The sequence below is a fragment of the Eleutherodactylus coqui genome, chromosome 1 (genome assembly GCF_035609145.1).
Source record: "Eleutherodactylus coqui strain aEleCoq1 chromosome 1, aEleCoq1.hap1, whole genome shotgun sequence".
NCBI lineage: Eukaryota > Metazoa > Chordata > Amphibia > Anura > Eleutherodactylidae > Eleutherodactylus > Eleutherodactylus coqui.
Window position 1 is genome coordinate 383,812,373 of NC_089837.1, and position 27,201 is coordinate 383,839,573.

Genomic DNA, 27,201 nt, shown 5'->3' on the forward strand with positions numbered 1-27,201 from the left:
CAATGGGCGACCTGAGTATTTTTGTATTTCGACGATGCTCGCTAAGGTTTTCATGTGTGAAAATCTGGGCAATTCAAGAAAGTGATGGGAACGACACAGCAACGGATAGGGCAGGCGAGGGGCTACATGTTGGGCTGCATCTCAAGTTCACAGGTCCCACTATTAAGCCACAATACCGGCAAGAGTGCCCCCCCCCCTCCCAACAACTTTTACTTCTGGAAAAGCCCTCATTAGCATCGCATACCTTAGCTAAGCACCACACTACCTCCAACAAAGCACAATCACTGCCTGCATGACACTCCACTGCCACTTCTCCTGGGTTACATGCTGCCCAACCCCCCCGCATGACCCAGTGTCCACAGCGCACACCAAATTGTCCCTGCGCAGCCTTCAGCTGCCCTCATGCCACGCCACACTCATGTCTATTTATAAGTGCGTCTGCCATGAGGAGGAACCGCAGGCACACACTGCAGAGGGTTGGCACGGCTAGGCAGCGACCCTCTTTAAAAGGGGCGGGGCGATAGCCCACAATGCTGTACAGAAGCAATGAGAAATAGAATCCTGTGCCACCGCCATCAGGAGCTGCACACGTGGGCATAGCAATGGGGAACCTATGTGCCACACACTATTCATTCTGTCAAGGTGTCTGCATGCCCCAGTCAGACCGGGCTTTTTAATTCATAGACACAGGCAGGTACAACTCCCTATTGTGAAGTCCCTGTCGACCGACAGCATGGGTGGCTCCCTGGAACCCACCGGCGGTACATAAAAATATCCCATTGCAGTGCCCATCACAGCTGAGGTAGTAATGTCATGTTTAATGCAGGTGGGCTTCGGCCCACACTGCATGCCCCAGTCAGACTGGGGTTCTTTAGAAGTGGAAACAGATGCATTTATAATTCCCTGTGGACCCACAGCATGGGTGAGTGCCAGGAAGCCACCGGCGGTACATAGAAATATCCCATTGCATTGCCCAACACAGCTGAGGTAGTAATGTCGTGCTTAATGCAGGTGGGCTTCGGCCCACACTGCATGCCCCAGTCAGACTGGGGTTCTTTACAAGTGGAATCAGATGCATTTATAATTCCCTGTGGACCCACAGCATGGGTGGGTGCCAGGAAGCCACCGGCGGTACACAGAAATATCACATTGCATTGCCCAACACAGCGGATGTAACGTCAGCTGTAATGCGGGTGGGCTAAAAATTCATTTGATTACACTGTAGGCGAGGGCCCACAAAAATTGCTGTATCAACAGTACTAATGTACATCCAAAAAATTGGCCATGGCCAACCAAGAGGGCAGGTGAAACCCATTAATTGCTTTGGTTAATGTGGCTTAAGTGGTAACTAGGCCTGGAGGCAGCCCAGTTTAACTAAAAATTGGTTCAAGTTAAAGTTTCAACGCTTTTGAGAGCATTGAAACATATAAAAATTGTTTAGAAAAATTATGAGTGAGCCTTGTGGCCCTAAGAAAAATTGCCCGTTCAGCGTGATTACGTGAGGTTTCAGGAGGAGGAGCAGGAGGAGGAGGAGGAATATTAGACACAGATTGATGAAGCAGAAATGTCCCCGTTTTGGATGGTGAGAGAGAACGTAGCTTCCATCCGCGGGTGCAGCCTACGTATTGCTTACGTATCGCTGCTGTCCGCTGGTGGAGAAGAGAAGTCTGGGGAAATCCAGGCTTTGTTCATCTTGATGAGTGTTAGCCTGTCGGCACTGTCGGTTGACAGGCGGGTACGCTTATCTGTGATGATTCCCCCAGCCGCACTAAACACCCTTTCCGACAAGACGCTAGCCGCAGGACAAGCAAGCACCTCCAGGGCATACAGCGCTAGTTCAGGCCACGTGTCCAGCTTCGACACCCAGTAGTTGTAGGGGGCAGAGGCGTCACCGAGGACGGTCGTGCGATCGGCTACGTACTCCCTCACCATCCTTTTACAGTTCTCCGCCGACTCAGCCTTGACTGGGGAGCGGTGACACAGTCTTGCTGGGGAGCCATAAAGCTGGCCAGGCCCTTAAAGACTGTTGCACTGCCTGGGCTGTACATGCTGCTCGATCTACGCACCTCCCCTGCTACCTGGCCCTCGGAACTGCGCTTTCTGCCACTACCGCTGTCGGATGGGAATTTTACCATCAGCTTGTCCGCCAGGGTCCTGTGGTATAGCAACACTCTCGAACCCCTTTCCTCTTCGGGAATGAGAGTGGGAAGGTTCTCCTTATAGCGTGGGTCGAGCAGTGTGTACACTCAGTAATCTGTAGTGGCCAGAATGCGTTAAATGCGAGGGTCACGAGAAAGGCATCCTAACATGAAGTCAGCCATGTGTGCCAGGGTACCTGTACGCAACACATGGCTGTCCGCACTAGGAAGATCACTTTCAGGATCCTCCTCCTCCTCCTCCTCCTCCTCAGGCCATACACGCTGAAATGATGACAGGCAAGCAGCATGGGTACCGTCAGCAGTGGGCCAAGCTGTCTCTTCCCCCTCCTCCTCATCCTCTTCATGCTCCTCCTCCTCCTCCTGAACGCGCTGAGGTATAGACAGGAGGGTGCTCTGGCTATCCAGCGACATACTGTCTTCCCCCGGCTCTGTTTCCAAGCGCAAAGCGGCTGCCTTTATGGTTTGCAGGGAACTTCTCAAGATGCATAGCAGAGGAATGGTGACGCTAATGATTGCAGCATCGCCGCTCACCACCTGGGTAGACTGCTCAAAGTTTCGAAGGACCTGGCAGATGTCTGCCAACCAGGCCCACTCTTCTGAAAAGAATTGAGGAGGCTGACTCCCACTGCGCCGCCCATGTTGGAGTTGGTATTCCACTATAGCTCTACGCTGCTCATAGAGCCTAGCCAACATGTGGAGTGTAGAGTTCCACCGTGTGGGCATGTCGCACAGCAGTCGGTGCACTGGCAGATTAAACCGATGTTGCAGGGTGCGCAGGGTGCCAGCGTCCGTGTGGGACTTGCGGAAATGTGCGCAGAGCCGGCGCACTTTTACGAGCAGGTCTGACAAGCGTGGGTAGCTTTTCAGAAAGCGCTGAACCACCAAATTAAAGACGTGGGCCAGGCATGGCATGTGCGTGAGGCTGCCGAGCTGCAGAGCCGCCACCAGGTTACGGCCGTTGTCACACACGACCATGCCCGGTTGGAGGCTCAGCGGCGCAAGCCAACGGTCGGTCTGCTCTGTCAGACCCTGCAGCAGTTTGTGGGCCGTGTGCCTCCTATCTCCTAAGCTGAGTAGTTTCAGCACGGCCTGCTGACGCTTGCCCACCACTGTGCTGCCACGCCGCGCGACACCGACTGCTGGCAACGTCCTGCTGCTGCTGACACATCTAGATTGCGAGACAGAGGTTGAGGAGGAGGAGGAGGAGGAGGGTGCTTTAGTGGAAGAAGCATACACCGCCGAACATACCACCACCGAGCTGGGGCCCGCAATTCTGGGGGTGGGTAGGACGTGAGCGGTCCCAGGCTCTGACTCTGTCCCAGCCTCCACTAAATTCACCCAATGTGCCGTCAGGGAGATGTAGTGGCCCTGCCCGCCTGTGCTTGTCCACGTGTCCGTAGTTAAGTGGACCTTGCCACTAACCGCATTGGTGAGGGAGCGTACAATGTTGCGGGAGACGTGGTCGTGCAGGGCTGGGACGGCACATCGGGAAAAGTAGTGGCGACTAGGAACCGAGTAGCGCGGGGCCGCCGCCGCCATCATAGCTTTGAAGGACTCCGTTTCCACAACCCTATACGGCAGCATCTCAAGGCTGATAAATTTGGCTATGTGGACGGTAAACGATTGAGCGTGCGGGTGCGTGGCGGCGTACTTGCGCTTGCGCTCCAACACTTGCGCTAGCGACGGCTGGACTGTGCGGTGCGAGACATTGGTGGATGGGGCCGAGGACAGCGGAGGTGAGGGTGTGGGTGCAGGCCATGAGACGGTCGTGCCTGTGTCCTGAGAGGGGGGTTGGATCTCAGTGGCAGGTTGGGGCACAGGGGGAGAGGTAGCGGTGCAAACCGGAGGCGGTGAACGGCCTTCGTCCCACCTTGTGGGGTGCTTGGCCATCATATGTCTGCGCATGCTGGTGGTGGTCAGGCTGTTGGTGGTGGCTCCCCGGCTGATCTTGGCGCGACAAAGGTTGCACACCACTGTTCGTCGGTCGTCAGGCGTCTCGGTGAAAAACTGCCAGACCTTAGAGCACCTCGGCCTCTGCAGGGTGGCATGGCGCGAGGGGGCGCTTTGGGAAACACTTGGTGGATTATTCGGTCTGGCCCTGCCTCTACCCCTGGCCACCGCACTGCCTCTTGAAACCTGCCCTGCTGCTGCCCGTGCCTCCCCCTCTGAAGACCTGTGGGGTCAGTCACCTCATCGTCCTGCTGCTCTTCCTCCAAATCCTCTGTGCGCTGCTCCCTCGGACTTACTGCCCTTACTACTACCTCACTGCAAGACAACTGTGTCTCATCGTCCTCCTCACCCACTGAAAGGTCTTGAGACAGTTGCCGGAAGTCCCCAGCCTCATCCCCCGGGCCCGGGAACTTTCCAATGGTTGTGCATCAGTGACGATAAACTCCTCTGGTGGGAGAGGAACCACTGCTGCCCAATCTGAGCAGGGGCCCGAGAACAGTTCCTGGGAGTCTGCCCGCTCCTGAGCATGTGTCATTGTAGTGGAGTGAGGAGGCTGGGAGGAAGGAGGAGCAGCAGACAGAGGATTCGGATTTGCAGCAGTGGACGGCGCAGAACTGTGGCTGGACAATAGGTTGCTCGAAGCACTTTCTGCCATCCAGGACAGGACCTTCTCACACTGCTCATTTTCTAATAAAGGTCTCCCGCGTGGACCCATTAATTGGGCGATGAATGTGGGGACGCCAGAAACGTGCCTCTCTCCTAATCGCGCAGCAGTCGGCTGCGACACACCTGGATCAGGAGCTCGGCCTGTGCCCACACCCTCACTTGGCCCTCCGCGTCCTCGGCCGCGTCCACGTCCTCTAGGCCTACCCCTACCCCTCAGCATGCTGTATTACCAGTGATTTGATTTCCCAGGCAGGAAAAAAATTGGCGCAAGGCTGCACTCAACCGTAGCTGGTTGCGTCTGATTTTTTTACGTTCTCCACGCAGCACACACGTACCCAGAGCCCTTAGGACTGACACAGGCAGGGCAAATATACTTTCTTCCCTTTTGTTTAAAAGGATAGGCCCACTGCGTCTATTCACTGAATAATAAGTTTAATAACTGACACTGTGTTGCGGCCCTGCAAAAGTGTCACAGAACTTTACTGTTGCAGAGTTATTAACTGTGGCAGAGCAGGTATAGATGTGGCCCTAGAAAGGACCGTTGGGGTTCTTGAAGCCTACACTAACTCCTAACACTCTACCTGCCTAACCCCCTCGCACGAATATCAAGCTCGGACGAGTACGTTCGCTCATATCTAGTCTTGAACATATGAAATCTTGATTATTGCAATACCATGTGTATATTATCCATTGAAAGCACCACTGTTACATATCTCAGCACAACATGAAAACATTATAGGCCTCTCCCATACAGGCTCTGTTCACCGTGATTAACACAGAGTTTTGAATGCCACATTAATCGCGGTATAATGCTCATATTGAAATCAATAGGGCCTCGTAGACATGCATCAGATCGCAGCGGTGGACAGTGCTTTCCATGGCTGCGATTTTTGAGCGTTGTCTACTCTATATTTGTGCGTTTAGCGCACCTAATCACCGATCACAATGATAGGGTGCGCTAAAACACGAAAGCAAAAACAAAATTGCTCAAGGCTTTGCCGCGTTTATCTGTGAGAGCGGCCTTAGTGTTTCTGCATTTAGCAGTTATAAAACTTCAATAACCAAAAAACTGATTAATGTAGGTAATACCTAAGGGTGCATTCACACGGGTGACATTCTCAGGCACGACTCTCTGTGATCTGTGGGAGATCACACATTTACATGCTTTGTTCTCGTGCAAGACTAGCACAAAAATAGAACCTGCTGCGATTTTTCCATCTTAAAGCATGGCTGTGAGAGAAAATTCGCCCATGTAAATATACCAATTAGAGATGAGCGAGTATACTCGCTAAAGGCAATTGCTCGAGCGAGCATTGCCTTTAGCGAGTACCTGCCCGCTCGAGACTGAAGGTTCGGGTGCCGGCGGCGGACAGGGAGCTGCGGGGGAGAGCAGGGAGGAACGGAGGGAAGATCTCTCTCTCCCTCTCTCCCCCCCCACTCCCCCCTGCTGACTGCCGCTACTCACCGCTCCCCCGCGCCGGCACCCGAACCTTCAGTCTCGAGCGGGCAGGTACTCGCTAAGGGCAATGCTCGCTCGAGCAATTTCCTTTAGCAAGTATACTCGCTCATCTCTTATACCAATTGAAAAGTATGAGTTCTATTTTGCATCTAGCAATGTACAAAACTAGCACGATTTTATCACTAGTGTGATTGCACCCTAATGGAACATGCACACAAGCTCTTTTTCCATCTCATTTTGGGACCAATTTTATGGAAATAGCGCTCATTTATCTGAATGGGTATATGCACACAGGCTTTACTTTTTTACTTGGACTGTTAGTCCAAGTAAGAAAATAGCAGTATGTCACATTGTTGTCCGATTTTCGAATGAGAATATCACATGTCAATGTACTGTAGTCAGCACATCGGACAGCACATGGACGGGATGTCCAAGTGCTGTCCAATGTGAGTTGCACCCGAGAATCTCGAGGCACAACTTTTTAAACAACCGTGTGGATGTACCCTAATATAGATTTTACTGCATTGTGTCCTACTGAAAGATATTGGTTTAATTTCTAGCTTATATTATTGGACAAAACCATCCTAAAGAAAACACCACTGAATAGTAATTATTTTATGTGGAAAATATGGACATTCACTGAATTTATCTGCAAAGCTTTCATAACTCTTCATAATTAAAAGCGGACATTCAAATTACTACTGCTTGCCTAGTTGCATCTATTTTCAAATGCAAGCATCACACTCATGTTTCATGTTTCATATTGTTCAATTATTTTTTATTCCAGTGCATAGCAGGAATTCGTAATTCCACCAGCCTTTCATATACAGCCATGGCTTCACTACAACAGTGTAACAATTGAAATTGTAATAGTCTTCTCTTGTAATTTATGAATTCCATTTCAGTACAGCATGTGCCACCAACAGATAAGTCATTCCAATAGTGGTGGAAACAATCATCATAGGGAATCCCAACCTAAAAGAGAAGAAAATATTATTTCAGTATGTGGGAATTATTTATGTTTTAAGAATTATCCTATATTTCTTTGAAGGCATCATAAAACATTTGATGGAGAAGGGAGTGAGGTCTTGGGAAAGAGTGCACACTGCATATGATTGGGCTGTGCAGTATATAGCTTTTATATACTGTTATAGTACCAGTTAACACTAGCCATCACCCCAGCATCTAATGTATACTCTTATCTAAAGATTCATAGAGAGTTAACCCCTTCCCCTGCAGCCAGTTTCGGCCTTCCTGACCAGACTCCATGTTTACAAATCTGAGTAACAAGTGGTAATAACTTTGAAATACTTTTATAATGCAGTTTTTTCTTGACACATTGTAGTTTATGTTAGTGGTGAATTTTGGTCGATATATTTTGTGTTTGTTTATAAAACAAATCCTAAGGCCACTCTCAGACACACCGTGTTTTTACAGTGTTTAGCGCAGCATTTCAATTAGTGCAATGATTTCAATAAGTTCTCTTTCCCTGCGCAAATCCGCAGGAAAATAGTATTTTTTTGCATGACCAAAAAAAGCATGCAAAATACTCGCATGTGAATAAACCCATTAAAATCAATATTTTCAACGTATTGGGTGTGCTGGTGTGAATTTGGCCTAAAGGACTCTGAAGTGACTTTTAGAGGCCTATATTATAGAAACCGCCATAAATTATCTTTTAAAAAGTGCTCCCCTCAAAGTTTTTAAAATAATGTTTACAAATGTTGGTAACTGTTTAGGTGTTTCATATGAAATGAAGCAAAATTGAGAATAAATTAAAAAATTCCAGATTTCCGAAGTTTTGCAGATTTTTTTTTCTGTAACACAACAGAAGTTAGTACATAAACAAAACTGATATGTTATCCTTAACCCGGGCTCACATGAGCACATGTCTCAGCGTGTGGGCTGCAAAATATATGCACGCGATACGCAATTAGTACACAATGGAATTGTATGCTGGTTGCGTGCTGCTCATCACCATGTACTATCTTAAAGTGTATGCTCGGCTAATATGCGCCAATGTAGGGCATGCTGCGACATTTCTTGCATACATAGTGTGAGTCAGTGTGGTTGTGGTAATACCAAATTTCTATATAGATTTCATTTTGTTTACTACTTTTGCGGTGCATGTAACTTTTTGGAGCTGAGGTGTACAAAAAAGTGATTCTGACATTGTTTTCTTTATTTTATTGAGCATGCAGTATAAATATTATGTTATCCTTATTCTGTGGGTCATTACGATTCTGGTGATACCAAACTTATATTGTTTTTCTTTTGTGTTTGTTTTGCTACTATGGAAAAATTGAAGCACTTTTTCATTTCAGTTAATATAATTTTTTTTTATTAATTTCTATAATCTTGGGGTGCATACAACTTTCTGATCGCTTTTTATGTCATTTTCTGCGAGGTAGGGTGATCAAAAACAGTGATTGTGGCATTTTTTTTAACAGTATTCCGCATATGGGATACATAACATAATCATTGTTTAGTATCAATCATTAAGAATTAGAGATGAGAGAACGTACTTGTTTTGAGTAATTAATCGATCGAGCACCGCGATTTTCGAGTACTTCAGTACTCGGGTGAAAAGATTCGGGGGGCGCCGGGAGGCGTGGTGGAGCGGGGGGTAGTAGCGGGGAACAGGGGGGAGCCCTCTCTCCCTCTCCCCCCCCCACTCCCCGCTGCAACCCCCACTCACCCACGGCGCCCCCCCGAATCTTTTCGTCCAAGTACGGAAGTAGTCGAAAATCGCGGCGCTCGGGTGAAAAAGGGGCGTGGCCGAGTAGGTTCGCTTATCTCTATTAAGAATGCATCAATAGTAAATTTTTGTTTTGTTTTTTATTTGCATTTTTCCAAAAACACAGATATTATAATAAATAGTGTTTTATTAGAAAAATGGCAATTTTCTGGATTTATTTTTTGGGGCGAGAGTTTACATGTGAACGTATTTTTTCTTTTTTTACCGCAGTTGTTCATCTCACAAGGGGAAGATGTGATCCTTTGATATCTTAGATTATACACTGCAGTATTTATGTAGTGCAGTGTATTATCTGAGATTGTCACATTGATCATTGATAGTAGGAACTCTTACTTTCAGTGTTAACATTAAGCCTCCATACATGGCAGAACGGGCGGGTAATGATATGCATTGACAGCAGCATCTAAAGGCTTAGATAACTGAAAATGGATTCCAGCAGGACTGCAGTTGTAAGTTACAGCCGGGTTATTGCGGGGCTCAGCCTCTGAGCCCTCTGGTAATCAGCACTGTACAGGTAAAGCATGATGCAGGAGCTACTGGCCTGCAGTACATATACAAAGCATGTCGGGTAGGGGTTGGTGGAAGTCTGTCAGCAGTTTTGCTGATGCAAAACCTCTGATAGTGCTACCGTAGTTTGAAACAAGGGAGAAAGTGTAAATGTACTTCTTTTGATGCTTTTAGCTTCCCAGCAGTGAGAGAATGAACTTTGATGCCAATGCTGCAAGTGTTCTGGAGGCTGGATGTCTCATCTCTGTCCAATGAGCTCCTCCACAGCTCTGATTGACAGTTCTGAAAGTTTCCTCGGTGGACTTTGCAACTCATTGGACAGAGAGAAAAGCACATGAGTGAGAACTTCTGCCACAAGAGCACTTATGGCAGCAAAGTTAATTTTCTGACTACTGGAGACCCTAAAAGCATTCACAGAAGTAAAATTGTACTCCTCTCCCCTGCCCCTAACTAGTGTTGTCAGCAGTTTTTGAATGAACATCACTAGAACTGCTGACAGGCTTTCTCTAAATACCTGAAAACAACAATTTACTATATCATACAAATGACAACTAATTTACATTGACATCTAATATTTGCATAAACATGTCAGAACCTGATTATTATAAAGATTAACTGTGCCATGTTACAAGCTGTCCTGCCGAAGGCCTAGCACCGAGTGTGCCAAACACTGATTGCAACACATGAACAGAGAACTGGATACTAGTCAGTGCAGCTACATGGCAAAGTAAGCTCCCCTTTACTATTCAACTGAGATGTGTTGTACAAAATAATGTGCTCCTTACTATAAAGTTTAAAGCGCTCAGCTTGATGCCTTGGGTCATGTCTTGGTAATGCCTTATTCCCAAAATTTACAGTATGGAGTATAATATCCAATATACAATTCTATTTTTTTTCAAAGCGACTCTCTAGTCAGTAGCTCAAAATTTATATATACCTCTTCACCTACTGGGGATGATTACCTGCTATTTATTTCTCTTCTGTTCTTGCTCCTTGGCTGCTTTTAGAGCTGTGATCTGTGACTATAGTTTAGCTATAGTGCCTGATCTGAAGTAGCCTGGGACGCACCCACTGTCCCAGTAGTCTGAAGAGAAACAAATAGAAGGTAATCATCCCCTGGAGGTACTGACTTACTGTATGTATAACTTCTGTGCTCCTGACCAGAGGGTCGCTTTAATAGCAATTTCAAATAAGAATGTCCACCATAGGATAATATTGCAGAAGTGCCATAAACTATACATTATTTCATAGCTTGTTAGTCAACTTGTGAGAGCAATTTATGAAACAGTAACACAGTAGATAGTACTCACAAAGGAATGATTCCTATTAAATTGTCCAGAATGCAGTAACAGTACAGTGGCATTTTGTACAGGAAGTCAGAAGGTATAGCAATAGATGACAACCTGCGCATACTTCATTGGCTGCATGCCTACGCCAGCTATCTCTGTGAGCTAACGTGTTATCTGTGAAACTTTCCCATCCTGTGGTTATTAAAGAGGTATTTTGGGAACAGACTAACATTTTAAAATCTAACGTACATCATTACAATAAGTCATTCTGTATGAGGTTCACTGTACCTGGTCTAGACATTTTCTTCATTTTCTATCTATGTCACATGACCCTCCACCTGAAAACTATCTCTACTTCCTCTGACATCTTGTACACATTTGCTATTCCCTCCCCTGTCTACAGCCTCCCACATCCTGTGAGCACTGTTGAGTCTTTGGATCCAGACTCTTACCGCGGCTTGCACCTTATTTTTCAGTCCCACCGTATTGGTACTTAGGAAAGTGCTGTTCACAGACTTTTTTCTACTGTGAGCAGTGCATGATGGGAGGACAGGAGCAGAAGCACCATGTTCATTGCTCATGTACAGTTCAGAGTGCTCCTGTCTGTCTGCTTCAGCAGCATTCTCTGGCACTCGGTGAGAGGTAGGTTGGTGCCAGTAAGTTGTAGGACCTGTGAGTTAGAGGCGGGACTACATTGCTGGCCGGTAAATAAGCTCTATGCATACTGGAAGAAGCAGGTAACAGTCTGTTGCTGCGGAAGTGATGCATTCAAATATAGCAGCAGGTTGACAGTTGTATGGGACAAAAAAGAGGATCTAGAGCTGTAGATAAAAGGTGGGGGTTGCTGCTACTTAGTTCTATCTCCTAGATTTCAGCATTTTCAGAATCTCCATTGCGCCAGGAAAAAAAAACCTTTAATTACATTACTCTTATCTAACTTTATTCAGAAACATATAGTATTGCTTGTTGGCTGAAAAGTTCTGACAGAAGAACCCCTCTCTCTATACCCCAGTGGAGCAGAATTGATATTATAGAGGGGTTCCCCCATTTGGGTTTCCGTCTATGAACCAGAATGCACAGCAATTACACAACAGCTCTGGCAAACTTGTGGTACACTCTGAATGCATATATCTATATTACACTCAAGTTTGGCCCTAACAATCAATCAAGTTGAGTCAGGGAACCCAAACAACCAATGAGGTTCAATCAGACAAGCCAAACAACCAATCAGGTTGCTGGAATTGTGAATCAGAACCAATGAGGTTGCTAGAATTGCTCCATAGTGCCAAACTTGAGTGTAATATAGATATATGCACTCTGAATAGCCAACATGTAATGCTACATTTCTCCTTCAGTGGCTACTATCAGGTGTATGGGATGTTAGGACTACCACATCACAACAATATTAAAGGGGCTGTTAATGATTGCATAGCCTGTTGGTCAGATTGTGGTCACCAGAACATCTGGCAGTTATTATATAAGGTTATAAAGTGTAACTCAAAAATACCAGCCTACTTTGCATTTCTCCTGTATTCTATGAGTTTCGATACAGTGTAAAAAGTAAAACACATACATTATAAGAAAGACCCTTATGTGGACTTTTCCATGTGTCTGCACTTCATAGCACATATTGCTTCATTTCTACAATATTTCAGAAGATACTTAAGTATTTTACATAAAATCTAAAAAAAGAAGTAAAAAGCGAGATTTGTGTGTCCTATAAGTTATGCAATTCAAATCTGTGCCTTACTAGGTTCTTTACAACATCTATACACTTAATATTCCAAACACTTTGTTATTTCTTTTGCTGTATAATTCTAAAAATACATTAAGAACCTTCTAAAACTATAAATTTCTCTGTGTGGAGCATAAAGCTGCATTATAGAACCTGTAAGCCATTTGTAGTAATAAAAGCTCCAGTAAAATTTTGCAGAACCTTAAGACCAAACCTGTGCCTCAATCTTGATTTAAATGATAAGATGTTCTATTTCTAAATAAAACCTACATTATGTATCAAAGAAAACTGCCATCTCACTATTAGGCCTCCGATACACTAGATTTTTCTTATCTTTATGTCAGATGTGAAAAAATGAATGACACACTGATATCATACGGACCCATAATATTCAATGAGGCATGTATTTTTACCCAGACGCGGACTGTGTGAAAAAACTCATTGCATGTCCTATTCCTGTCCGTATTATAGACGAGAACAAGGACATGCAAATATATGTCAATGTGTGGGCTGTCCGTGTTGTGTCTTGGGCGCAACTTGGACACACGGCAAGTGTTTCGGAAGCCTGAAAGGTAGTGCTTTATTTCATTCTATAAACAGGAAAAAACTGACATCGGGTGATTTTATCCAGATACGAGCTAGTGGATAGAGGGCTTTTACATTATACTCAAATCCCTATGCATTTGTAATACACACCAACATTGCCTATGTTCTCTTTTTTGTTACTGAACCACAAAAACTGTAAAGCATTTTATTACAGCCAGAAGTATCCAGACTTCCAAAAAAGTGCAGATTCCATTGTAAGCAGGTTAATAGTATTTATTCTAGAGATGTTTGACGCCAAGATTTTTATTATTGAAGCTGAAAACAATGTTATTGTTGAAACATTTCATCTTGGTAGATCTTCAGATTTCCCTTGTGTCTTAGATTTACAGAGCAGTAATTGATTAAAATGAGACAATTCTCAATGGAACACCATAATTAGCATAATAATGAATAAAACAAAGCATGCAGGCAAACAAAGAAGAATTTCTGTAGTAATACAAAATGAAGCCCCTTATAAATGAGCTATTGCAATAACCATCAAGTTTGAAAACAGTAATATGAAAATTGTGGTACAAAGTGTTTTACAAAATGAATATAGACATAGTATGACTTTTACTAAAGGCTTCCATCTCCTGGCGGGACCATGTGTTCTCTAAGTGAGCAAAACATTCTTCTTGGAGAAAATTGTTGGACTTAACCAGCAACGCGGGGAGCGTCGGGAGAGTGGGGAGGAACAGAGGGGAGATCTCTCTCTCGCTTTCTCCCCCCCCCCCCCCGCTTCCCCCTGCTCACTCCCGCAACTCACCGCTCTTCCCCGCTGACACCCGAATCTTTAGAGACGAGCGGGTAGGTACTCGCCTATGGCACGACTCTTTTGAATAGTTTGCCTTAGCGAGTATGCTCGCTCATCTCTAGTCGTAATCTTTCAGTTTAATGTGCCCAAACGCCTTCAAAAATTGTCCTATGAAAAACGGTTAAAGGATCTGGGAATGTTTAGCTTGCAAAAAAGAAGGTCAGGAGGAGACTTAATAGCTGTCTACAAATATCTGAAGGGCTGTCACGGTGCAGAGGGATCAGCCCTATTCTCATTTGTACAAGGAAAGACTAGAAGCAATGGGATGAAACTGAAAGGGAGGAGACACAGATTAGATATTAGAAAAAACTCACTGACAGTGAGGGTGATGAATGAGTGGAACAGGTTACCACGGGAGGTGGTGAGTTCTTCAATGGAAGTGTTCAAAGAAAGCTGGACAAATATCTGTCTGAGATGATTTAGTGAATCCTGTACTGAGCAGGGGGTTGGGCCCCCTGCGTCATTGTTGCCTTGCCAAGTGGATTCCAGATTTGATAGCTAGCATTGTTACACTGTCGCTTTGGAAGAAAATTAGGTTCATAGGTAATGTGAGTCTTCAACGTTATACAGTGATTGTTCTAATTTTCAAGCCTCTTAGATTGATGATTGTATCAGTTTTGGAAAAATCAAAAACATACAGAATTCTCACTTTTTTAGGACTTGAGGAAATAAATCAATATTTAGAGTATTGTAGTACAGTTGTTAGTCGGAGATAAAATGCTGTTTAGTTTTCCTCAATTCTGAGACCAGCTTAAACAATATAATTTATAATTAATTTTGAGGACCTGGGATTTTTTAAGGGATTTTCCCATTTCTAACTATTGATAGCCTAATGCTAGGATTAGTGATGAGCTACCTTTTGCAAAGTTCAATTGGATTAGTTCATCAAATTTGGCCAAAAATTTGGTCTGGTCCAAATTGTTTCAAACAGAAATGGAACTTTACCAATAATCCTAAAACTGGTGTATAATAGAACAAGAATAATATTTATTATTATGTTAGTGGATTTGGCCAAAATGACCTGGCTGAGGTTTAGGTTTGTGCTGAACCAAACCTATAGCAAAGTTTGAGCAGAAACAGGGTTCAACTCTTTTGGTTTGCTTAGCTACACTAAGGATAGGACATCAATAGTTAGAAATAGTGAAGTAGGCTTTTATTTACAATTTGGTAATCCTGTGGCAAATACTATAAAAGACGAAAACTAATCTCTAAAGTGTTCTACTATTTGCTGTCAGCTAGTGATTTTTGCCATAGGGGAGATCACCTACCAGATAGCAGTATGATGTAATGCTATTGCATTACATTATACTGCAGGAGCAATCCAAGCATTGCAAGTTGTAGTCCCCTAGGGGGACTAAAGACAAAAGGTAAAAACCAGATTAATAAAGTTTTACTAATTGTGAAAAAACAAAAAAGTAATAAAAGTTTAAATCACCCCCTTTTGGCATATTTATAATAAAAGAATCTAAATCATAAAACAAAAATGCATATTTTGTATTGCTGCATCCATAAAAGTCTGATCTATCAAGATAATGCACTATTTGCCATGCTCGGTGAATGTCATCCAAAAAAAAATAAAGAACGTCAGAAATGCACTTTTTTAATCAATTTGTCTCCCAGAAAAAATGTAATAAAAAGTGATCAAAAAGTCATATTTATTCCAAAATGGTACCAATGGAAACTACAGGATGTCCCGCAAAACATGAGCCCTTACGCAACTATGTTGATGTAAAAAAATTTTTAAGTTATTCCTCACAGAAGATGGCGGCAGAAAATAATTATACTGCAGAAAACACGTCATTAAAGTAATCAGAGATATCATCTCGAAATACAAATCTACTAGACCTCTGACCCACTTTCAAAGGATCCTAGATGCAAGCAGTCCCCCCACGAAGAAAATTTCATATAAACGGAAATGCTTCATTGCCCCTGCGGTGTTTTCCAAGCCATCTTTTCTATTCACCTGGGAAAATGAACTAAATATCTCACTGTCTAGTGCAGCTATTAAATTAATTTTAAAAATGGCCTATGGCCTTTCTACCTGTGTCCTTATGCAGGAGAGTCACTATAAGTTACTAGTATGAAACACTGCAGTGGCTATTCGATTATAAGCTAGCACCTCACAATAAATGCTGGAGAAGATGTGAGAAAGTGGTGGGATCCTTTCTTCATATCTGGTGGAACTGCTCGCTAATTGCTCCTTTTTTGGAGGGAGGTTGAAAAGGTCTTGAGACGTCTCTCCCTGGGCTTTATACTCTCTGCCGACTTGCTTTTGTTGAGCACATAGGGCAGTTGGGGATATGATGTAGTCTTTTTAGCGATGCCTTGGTCATGGAGGCCCCTGGCGGTGGACTTCTGACTCGGACAGTGGAGCTGGTGCTGAGTGTAGAGGCGAAGCAATCAATAGCGACAAAGTCAGATCTTGCAGCTCCCCACCCCACTATACCCCCTATATCTCCCTCCCCTTCCTACCTTTCCTTTCCCCATTCTCTATTCCCCCTCCTTCTGTTTTTTCTTTAACTCTGTCTTGTCTTTCTTTACTTAATATGCTGTGCTGGACTGGGTTTCTCTTGGTTTATGTTTGGAACGTTCAGTAAACGTTCAGACCAGGAGAGATCTATCCAGAGATACGATACCCGATGATGACATGTCTATTTATAGAATGTAATATATGGCGGACCTGGGATATATTATATTTTATTTTGCTTGTAAAATTTTGAAAACTCTCTAATAAAAACTGATTTAAAAAAAAAAAAATAATTAGATTTCTTTGAAAACAAATAAAAGCAGTACGGCAAAAAAAAAAAAAAACTATATAAGTTTGGTATCGTAGTAATCGTACTGATCCATAGAATAAAGTTATCATGTCATTTTTGCTGCAGTTTGTGCACCATAGAAACAACATAGGAACCATAGAAAGATGTCAGAATGTCTTTTTTTTTTTCATTTTACTCCACTTAGAATTTTTTTTACATTTTTCAGTACATTATATGGTACAATAAATAGTACCATTGAAAAAAAACTTGTCCTGCAGAAAACAAGCTATGAACCAGATACGTCAATGGATAAATAAAGAAGTTACAATATTTTTAAAAAGGAGAGGAAAAAACAAAAATGGGAAAAAAGAGCCATGTCCTTAAGGGGATAAAGCATCCGTAGAACCACACCTACACCAGTCTTCTTCTGACGTCATCAATGGGTGGTTGAGTATAAGCGTGGATCATCTGGATGGAGCCCTAATTTAACATTTCAGACATATTTCCCTAGGAGCCGCTCCAATGGAGAAGATTTGGCCACCGTGTTTCCTATCACAAATCCACCTGCACATGGATAGCAAACATGATATGCATCCCATCAGTTACGCATATTGGCAACTCTATTGGTTCTGGGGGTCACACAGTGATGGGAATAACTTCACAGAGTCCGCGGCACCCTCACAGTTCAGAAATATAGGCTGGGAGTTTCAGATAACCCATAATCCCCATTATAAATTTCTCCTTTGACAAATACAATATCAAGGTGAGGTGCTGCACAGTTTGGCTGAAGTACACAGGTTTGGTAACAAATAGCTGGTGAGAATGTTGTAGTTTATATTACCCTTTCACTTGGTAACTTTATTACTATCACAACGACGGACCTCCTTGCTGGTCCGAGAAACAAATATATCAAAGACCTCTACTGTAAACATGGTGAAGGGGGAATAAATATTGAGGAGTTCAACCCAGCTTTCCCTAGACTAGAACAGTGGCAGGTTGACACAGAAATCTAGGTAACAATTTATAAGTATCAGTATTCTACACTAATCTACTTTTATTTTCTGATCATAGTTTTTTTTTATTCTCCTGTCTATACATGACTATGGGGAGGGCCATCATGCCTGAGCTGCATTTAAAAGATATGCTTTGCAGCAGCTTCATGGGCCATTCACACAATGGACAGGAGCTGACCCATTGACATACATATGAGACTGTTCTATGCATGCTCTGGGACTTGTGCAGGGGTCATTTTGCAGGGATGGGGAGTAGATAGTCACAGCTTATACTTATTATATTGTGAATGGTTGATCCTGTGTTATCTACATGTACGTGGTACCTTTCAGTATAATCCTGCCAGTGAAGTTAGTGAAATGACTGCTACAAAGCTCTACAGATCAGGAAGTATCAGCCTATTATTAGGTTTTTTAGTCAGTGGGAAAAATGCTGGATTTTAGGATTTTTTAAAATACAGATTGCGACCCAAAAAAAACCAAACCACCAAAAATACTTTAAAAATATGTTAACCACAAAAATATGATTTATATAATAAGTCATTTTGTGATGAGACATTCCTTTAGGTAGACCAGCTGCACTTTAGCTGAAAAATCTTGAGGCAAATTTTCAGGCAATTTTTTTTGCTATTTAGAAACCCTGTAAGCAATGTCAGCCGTTATTTCAAGCCTAGTGCAGAAAGGGGCTAGTGAACGCAAAATGTTTAACAAGTCATAATGAAAAGTTTGTGACATTTCCTACAAAGGAGAAATAGGGAATCTAAGGAATCAAATAATGAAGTGAAGTGGAAACTTCTCTATAATGGCAACTACACATTTATAACAAATCTAATACATCCAAACCAGCAAGATACAAGTTTAATGCAACTTGGTTAATAAAAATGAATAAATATGTCACTTAATAAGCAATATGGCACTATTTAGTTATTCTACAGCATGTCACAACAGAAAGGCTTTCTTCAGTTTTTTTAAAGTTCTTGAATTGAATGACCATGTTATTCATATGCTTTTCAAAAGCTGCTTTCATACACTATCTTGACAAGGCATTCTTTCTCATCTATTTTCACTATTTAACAGAGTCTCATGGGGAGCTTACAGTTATGTTGTACTTGCCCCTCTACTGTAGAAACATGCAGCTATCTGTAGATGTAGTAGAGTTTAACTTGACATTGATCATTTTCTGCATCAGGTTATCTTCTCCTAAACTATTAAAAAGCTATTGGATTATTAACGCAACAAACTACTGTGCAGAATATTTTCTTAGCACATTGTCAAGTTTAACTTTGCTACATCTGCAGGTAAACATAAAAGGTCTTTAGTGTTTGCAGACCCCTGGAGATTTATAAAACAGTGTAAAAGGACAGCTGTCTTTGTTGCAACTACAGTGCAGATTTTATTTATTTTTAATGCTCTTAAAAATGTAAGCTGCACTATGATTGGTTTATATGGCTGACAAAAACTGTTACTCCTTAAGATTACATTCGCACATAGCAGATGGATTTTGGTGCAGATCCATATTAAAATACGCAAGTGATGCATGCAGATTTTGGTGCAGATTCCACGCTAAAGATCTACAGCATAAACGGACATGCTGTTAATTTAAAATCTACACTGCAGGTCAATTAAGGGCTTAAACACATGAACGTGATTTCCTCCAGTTATGAATCCGTGATACTCACAGCCGCATGATGGGACAAAACGAAACCATTGATTTCAATTGATTTCAGTGGTTTCGTTTTCACTTTTGGGATTCTTGCCTGTTAATTGTACAGGTGAGAAAAGATAAGACCTCCCCTATCTTTCCCATACATAGTATTAACTACGAGACTTGTTAACTATACTTTCCTATTAATATGTTTTCATAGTGTGGGATGAAACCCACAAAAACACAGGGAGCACATGCCAAGTTCAGAACATAGTAACTCCATGCAGAAGTTGGCCTTCGTCATATTTGAACCTAGGACCCTACCACTGCAAGGCAACAGCGCTAACCACTGAGCCACAAGATCACCACCCTCTTTAGTGGGTTTGGCTGGGATGAACCGCCCAAGGTTTGGGTTAGCAAAGTTCATCCATAAAGTGAGTTCAACTGGTTCAGTTTGCTCAGGATTAATTATAATATTTAAAACAGAACATTTATTAGAACAATTAAAAAAGAAGCTTGCAAAAAAAAAAAGAATGAATAAGCCAAAAAACTAGGCCCACATGTAACAGCTATACTGTCCACAGAGGAAGTACCCCAGCTAACGGTCAGAAAGTAAAAGCATTTCCACTAGCAGAAGAAGAAATTGATATGACAAGGCTTAGGCCTTAGTCACACGGGCGCATCGGCACCCGTACACCGGCGCCGATGAGCCCGTCTGACTGTCAGTGAGAAGACGGACGTACCTGCAGACGGCCGTCTCTCTGAAGCGCTGGAGGAAAGAACACATGACCGGCAATGGAGCCAGTCACATGTTCTTTCCTCCAGCGCTGCAGAGAGACGGCCGTCTGCAGGTACGTCCGTCTTCTCACTGACAGTCAGACGGGCGCATCGGCGCCGGTGTACGGGTGCCGATGCGCCCGTGTGACTAAGGCCTTACACTGCACCTGATAAAAGTGTCAAGCAGCAAGGTGCAATCATCAATAGATAAATAAGTAAAGTACGATCTTATTTTCTTCCACATCTGGCTATTCCTTAATGTGGTTGACTTTTATGCTGGTTAGGAGATATCTATTTGCTATTTTGGATATTCTTTGGTGGTTGCCACATAATGGCCATGCTCTGAGAATATTCAGCTATTTTTTGTTTATATGCTATACAGATGTATCTGGATTCTGATAACATTTAGTGTCAGAGATTGTAAACCTTTCTAATTGCTTTACAATGAGTTTTTTGTCTTAAGATGAGGGAACAATGTTTTGTTTCTAAACTCCTTCATGCCCAAGGATTTATAAGTACATTCTGGGATTGCTAGATTAATATGGAGTGGGCTTGAAAGCCGAGCCCGCTCCATACACAACCAGTGTCGGCTGCCTTTGATATCCAACATCTACCCTCAAGAGTTGCGATTGGAGTTCATGATGGTTGCGACTGTTACCCCTTTAAATGCTGCTGGGACTGTGGGGTGCCATCCAGGTGCAATGGCAACCAAGGGCCTTCTGAAGGCACCAAAAGGATAAAAATCTTTTAAAAATCCCTTTCCTATATTTACAACACAAAACATATTTAGTAATACCATGGTCAAAAAAAAGTCCAATCTATCAAAGTAGCACATTATTTATTAGTGAATATTATCAAAAAAAAAAGAAAAAACAATGCCAGAATTACACTTTTTAGGTCACCCAGTTTACAAGGAAAAATTTAACAAAGACATCAAAAAGTCATATTTATGCCAAAACCATACCAACAGCAACCATAGGTTGTGCTACAAAAATGACCCCTCACGCAGCTATGTCCAATGGTAAATAAAAAAGTTATGGAGGTCAGAAGATGGCAGCAGAAGATATATTTTTTTAAGATACTTATTTTTTTAAAAGTAGTCCTCCAAAAAAATGTAACTAAATTTGGTATAGTCATAAGAATACTGAACCACAGAATAAAGTTATCATGCTATTGTTGCTGCAGTGTGTATGCCGTAAACTCAAGACCCCACAAAACATGGTGCATTTGCAATTTTTTTACATTTCACTCCACTTAAATTTTTTTTCATGTTTTTCAGAACATTTTATGGACATTAAATAGTACTATTAAAAAATACAACTCATCCTGAAAAAGACAAACCCTCAGACAGCTACGTCAACATCATATTATGAAAATAGGGAGCAGGGAGCAAAAATGAAAAAACAAAAATGGCTGTATCCGAAGGGGTTAATGGCTGAGCGAAGATAACTCATTGCAGTAGGTTATCACAATCAAGATAAGCTTTGCTGCATCTGTACAACAGCGCACTTGTGGTGAAGTGCAACTAATCAACACAGTTTTGCCTTATGTTCCTGCCTCTTTCTACTGACGTGTGAACTGTGAAAATTGGTATCAAGGTCACCGGGATTGCCAGATGTGATGTCAAATAAAACTGCCCCTGCCAGACAACAGATGGTGGATAGACACATGGTGATGAGCAGTTGTTACTGTGCTCCTTGCAATTCCCACTGCCCTCGGTAATATGTTAAATGTATTACAAGCATACTTAGGTATTTTGCATTAAACATTGTACTGTTCCCTTGTGGGCATATGCTACTTATAGTTTGATAGATAGACTCCTGATAAACCCATGTCAATTAACATGTGAAACGTTTAAGATTGATTTCAAGACCTTGGATTATCATTAGAGATGAGCGAGCGTACTCGGAAAAGCACTACTCGCTCGAGTAATTTGCTTTATCCGAGTATCGCTGTGCTCGTCCCTGAAGATTCGGGTGCCGGCACGGAGCGGGGAGCTGCAGGGGAGAGCGGGGAGGAACGGAGGGGAGATCTTTCTCTCCCTCTCTCCCGCCCGCTCTCCCCTGCTCCCCGCTGTGACTCACCTGTCAGCCGCAGCGGCACCCGAATCTTCAGGGACGAGCACAGCGATACTCGGATAAAGCAAATTACTCGAGTGAGAAGTGCTTTTCCGAGTACGCTCGCTCATCTCTAATTATCATCTGTTGGGGATATCTCGATTGTAGGGATATTGTTATAGGGTTGCCCTCATAAGGGTGGCTACCCCGTATTCTCTATTACAGGGCATGGCAGTGATCAGGGCATAACAAGATTAGTTTCATTGTGGTCCCTGTTGCCTTTTTTGCAAGAATGCTTGCTATGCCTACTGGATGTTATTACACCAATCTATGATATTCATCTTGTGCTTTGATGTGTTAGTATAACCCCCATGACACAGTCTGAGCAAAGCAGTTGTTAAGATTGTACATTATTTATGATTACACCTGTCTGCTTGATATTTTTATCAGGTGGAATATAAGCATTGTAATAGCAATTTCTTTTTTATGCTAGTAGGAACAGCGGCATTTCACCTGTTGACAGTAGAGGTGATATATGTGTCTACTTTGTTGGCTTATGTAATCATTCTTATTTTTGTGCCCTTCTTTTTAATGCCTATCTAATTCATATTATGTTTTAGATATTATAACATATCACCTATCCCGGTTCACATTATTCTCTTTGGTGATTTGATTACAAGGACATGTCAACTGAGGTCTTTCCTGTGTTGTTTTCTGCAGAAAATCTACAATTGCACTACATGTGACCATATCCATCTTTTTTTTATTTCTGCTCCAATTGTAGTCAGAAATTGTACAATATAATTTCAGAAATAGCAACATTTCACAAAGATAGAAAGTTTCATAAAAATATTTCATAATCTTTTTTGTATAATATATAAACACAGTGTATTTATCTATCTATACACTGTGAACTATATAGATCACCATATACTTTTTTCGTAGATTTTTTGAATCACTTATTCCCAGACATCTGACATCCCAAGAGTTTTTTTCCCATAGATATTGAATGTAGCAACATAGTATGTGGGGCCGAAAAAATACATATGTCCATCTATTTCAGCCTATTACCCATCCCCATAGGAAGGCAAAAAAAAGCCCAATGAGGTAGAAACCAATTTTTCTCGTTTCAAGGAATAAATTTCCTTCCTGACTCCAATCAGGCAATTGGAATAATCACTGTATCAACAACTCTTCTAAAGATATTAGGGATTATAACATGCAATATTATATCGCTCAGGAAAGGTGTCCAAGCCCCTCTTGAACTATTTTATTGAATTTTCCATCACCACACCCTCAGGCAGAGAGTTCCATAATCTCTCTGCTCTTACAGTAAAGAACCCCCTTCTATTTCTGTGAAGAAACCTTCATTCCTCTAGACCTAGATGATATGCCCTTGTTACATTCACAGTCCTGGGTATAGATGATGGGAGAGATTCCTGTATTGACTCTTGTTATATTTATACATAGTTATTAGGTCATCCCTCAGTTGTCTTTGTTCTTAACTAAATAATCTCAATTTTGATAACCTCTCTGAGAATTGTAGTCCACCCAATCACTTTATTACTTTTGCTGCCCACCTTATCCAGATCCTCTTGCAACCGCCTTGGGTCCTCTCTTGTGTTAATTTCTTTACATAGTTTAATATCATCTGCAAATATTGCTATTTTTCTGTGCAATCCTTCTACGAAGCCAATAATAAATGTATTAAAATGAATAGGGCCCAGTACTGATCCCTGTGGTCCCCCCCTAATAAGAGTGACCTAATCAGAGTATGTGCCATTTATAACCACCCTCTGCTTTCTATCACTGAACCAGGTACTTACCCACTTGCACACATTCTTGCCAAGACTAAGCATTCTTATTTTATATACCAATCTTTTATGCATCACAGTATGAAACGCTTTGGAAAAGTCAAGATACACAAGATCCAATGACTCTCCCCAGTCCAGTCTAGAACTTACCTCATCACAGAAGCTGATCAGATTGGTTTGATAGGAGCAATCTCTCATAAACCCATGCTGATAGAGTTATACAGCTATTTTACTTGAGGTACTCCAGGACAGCATGTCTTAGAAACCCTTCAAACATTTTACCCACAATGGAAGTCAGACATACAGGTTCACTTTTTGACCCCTTTTTGAATATTCGCACCACATTGGCTATCCAGTGGAACAGACCCTATCACTATTGGTCCTTAAATATAAGGAACAAGGGTCTGTCTATTACATTACCTAATTCCCCGGGGGTGCCTGCCATTGGGACTCGGTTATTTGTCTATTTTAATCTTCTTAAGACGGCTCTGCACTTCTTTCTGGGTTAAACTGGTGACATTTAGTGGAGAATTTACTGTATCACTGTGCATCTCATTTGACATTTCATTTTCCTCTCTGAATAGACTGGGGAAAAACTATTTAATAGATTTGCTTTTTTCCCCATGCCCTCGAAGAACCTGTTAAAATTCACTAACTTTATTAATGAAATCTAAAATTTGGACGGAACAAAACATATATAATAAATAGAGATGAGCGAACGTACTCGTCCGAGCTTGATGCTCGGGCGAATATTAGCGTGTTCGGGATGCTTGTTACTCGTAACGAGCACCACGCAGTGTTCGGGTTACTTTCAGTTTCATCTCTGAGACGTTAGCGCGCTTTTCTGGCCAATAGAAAGACAGGGAAGGCATTACAACTTCCCCCTGTGACGTTCAAGCCCTATACCACCCCCCTGCTGTGAGTGGCTGGGGCGATCAGATGTCACCCGAGTATAAAAGTCGGCCCCTCCCGCGGCTCGCCTCAGATGCCGTGTGAGTTAGCTGAGGGAAAGTGCTGTTCTATTGGAGTTGCTGTAGGGAGAGTGTTTGTAGTGAGTGTAGGCTTCAAGAACCCCAACGGTCCTTCTTAGGGCCACATCTACGTGTGTGCAGGCTGCTGTTAGCAGTGGAGAAATTTTTTTTTTTTTCCTCAAAATCGGCAGTGCAGAGCATTGCACCCGGCATTAGGGACAGAAGTGGTGCTTAGGCAGGGAGAGTGTTAGGAGTGAGTGTAGCCTTCAAGAACCTCAACGGTCCTTTCTAGGGCCACATTTAACCGTGTGGAGTACTGTGCAGGCTGCTGTTAGCTGTGTTGCTTTTTTTTTTTTTTCTCAAAATCGGCGGTGCAGAGCATTGCACCCTGCATTGATACTACAGGCACAGAATTGTGTAGGCAGGGCCACAACACAGTAATTAGTCATTGAATAGGCACAGTGGGCCTTTCCTTTTAAACAAAAGGGAAAAAAGTATATTTGCCCTGCCTCTGTCAGTCCTAAGGGCTCTGGGTACGTGTGTGCTGCGTGGAGAACGTAAAAAAATCAGACGCACCCAGCTAAGGTTGAGTGCAGCCTTGCGCCAATTTCTTTCCTGCCTGGGAAATACCTGCTCTGCCACAGTTAATAACTCTGCAACAGTAAAGTTCTGTGACACTTTTGCAGGGCCGCAACACAGTTATATTAGTCATTGAATAGGCACAGTGGGCCTTTCCTTTTAAACAAAAGGGAAAAAAGTATATTTGCCCTGCCTCTGTCAGTCCTAAGGGCTCTGGGTACGTGTGTGCTGCGCGGAGAACGTAAAAAAATCAGACGCAACCAGCTACGGTTGAGTGCAGCCTTGCGCCAATTTCTTTCCTGCCTGGGAAATACCTGCTCTGCCACAGTTAATAACTCTGCAACAGTAAAGTTCTGTGACACTTTTGCAGGGCCGCAACACAGTTATATTAGTCATTGAATAGGCACAGTGGGCCTTTCCTTTTAAACAAAAGGGAAAAAAGTATATTTGCCCTGCCTCTGACAGCCGTCAGGGCTCTGGGTACGTGTGTGCTACGTGGAGAACGTAAAAAAATCAGACGCAACCAGCTACGGTTGAGTGCAGCCTTGCGCCAATTTCTTTCCTGCCTGGGAAATACCTGCTCTGTCACAGTTAATAACTCTGCAACAGTAAAGTTCTGTGACACTTTTGCAGGGCCGCAACACAGTTATTAAACTTATTATTCATTCACTAGAGGCAGTGGGCCTTTGATTTTTAAAAAAAGTTAAAAAATTATATTTGGCCTGTAGGCTTGCGCCAATTTATTTCCTGCCTGTGAAATCAAATCACTGGTAATACAGCATGCTGAGGGGTAGGGGTAGGCCTAGAGGACGTGGACGCGGCCGAGGACACGGAGGGCCAAGTGAGGGTGTGGGCACAGGCCGAGCTCCTGATCCAGGTGTGTCGCAGCCGACTGCTGCGCGATTAGGAGAGAGGCACGTTTCTGGCGTCCCCACATTCATCGCCCAATTAATGGGTCCACGCGGGAGACCTTTATTAGAAAATGAGCAGTGTGAGCAGGTCCTGTCCTGGATGGCAGAAAGTGCTTCAAGCAACCTATCGTCCAGCCACAGTTCTGCGCCGTCCACTGCTGCAAATCCGAATCCTCTGTCTGCTGCTCCTCCTTCCTCCCAGCCTCCTCACTCCACTACAATGACACATGCTCAGGAGCGGGAAGACTCCCAGGAACTGTTCTCGGGCCCCTGCTCAGATTGGGCAGCAGTGGTTCCTCTCCCACCAGAGGAGTTTATCGTCACTGATGCACAACCATTCGAAAGTTCCCGGGGTCCAGGGGATGAGGCTGGGGACTTCCGCCAACTGTCTCAAGAACTTTCTGTGGGTGAGGAGGACGATGACGATGAGACACAGTTGTCTTGCAGTGAGGTAATAGTAAGGGCAGTAAGTCCGAGGGAGGAGCGCACAGAGGATTCGGAGGAAGAGCAGCAGGACGATGAGGTGACTGACCCCACCTGGTGTGCAACGCCTACACAGGACAGGTCTTCAGAGGGGGAGGCACGGGCAGCAGCAGGGCAGGTTGCAAGAGGCAGTGCGGTGGCCAGGGGTAGAGGCAGGGCCAGACCGAATAATCCACCAACTGTTTCCCAAAGAGCACCCTCGCGCCATGCCACCCTGCAGAGGCCGAGGTGCTCTAAGGTCTGGCAGTTTTTCACAGAGACGCCTGACGACCGACG

At 43.3% G+C, this 27,201-nt stretch overlaps 1 protein-coding gene across 1 annotated transcript in view; it reads right to left on the reverse strand.

The window, feature by feature from the left end:
* Nucleotides 1-6,340: 6,340 nt before the first annotated feature.
* Nucleotides 6,341-27,201, reverse strand: part of OCA2 (OCA2 melanosomal transmembrane protein) — a 277,343-nt gene continuing 256,482 nt past the window's right edge. Inside the window, exon 24 of the mRNA XM_066579296.1 lies at nucleotides 6,341-7,209. Within this exon, the coding sequence (XP_066435393.1) occupies nucleotides 7,122-7,209 (88 nt within the window). The 3' untranslated portion in view covers nucleotides 6,341-7,121. The remainder of the gene's footprint in view (nucleotides 7,210-27,201) is intronic.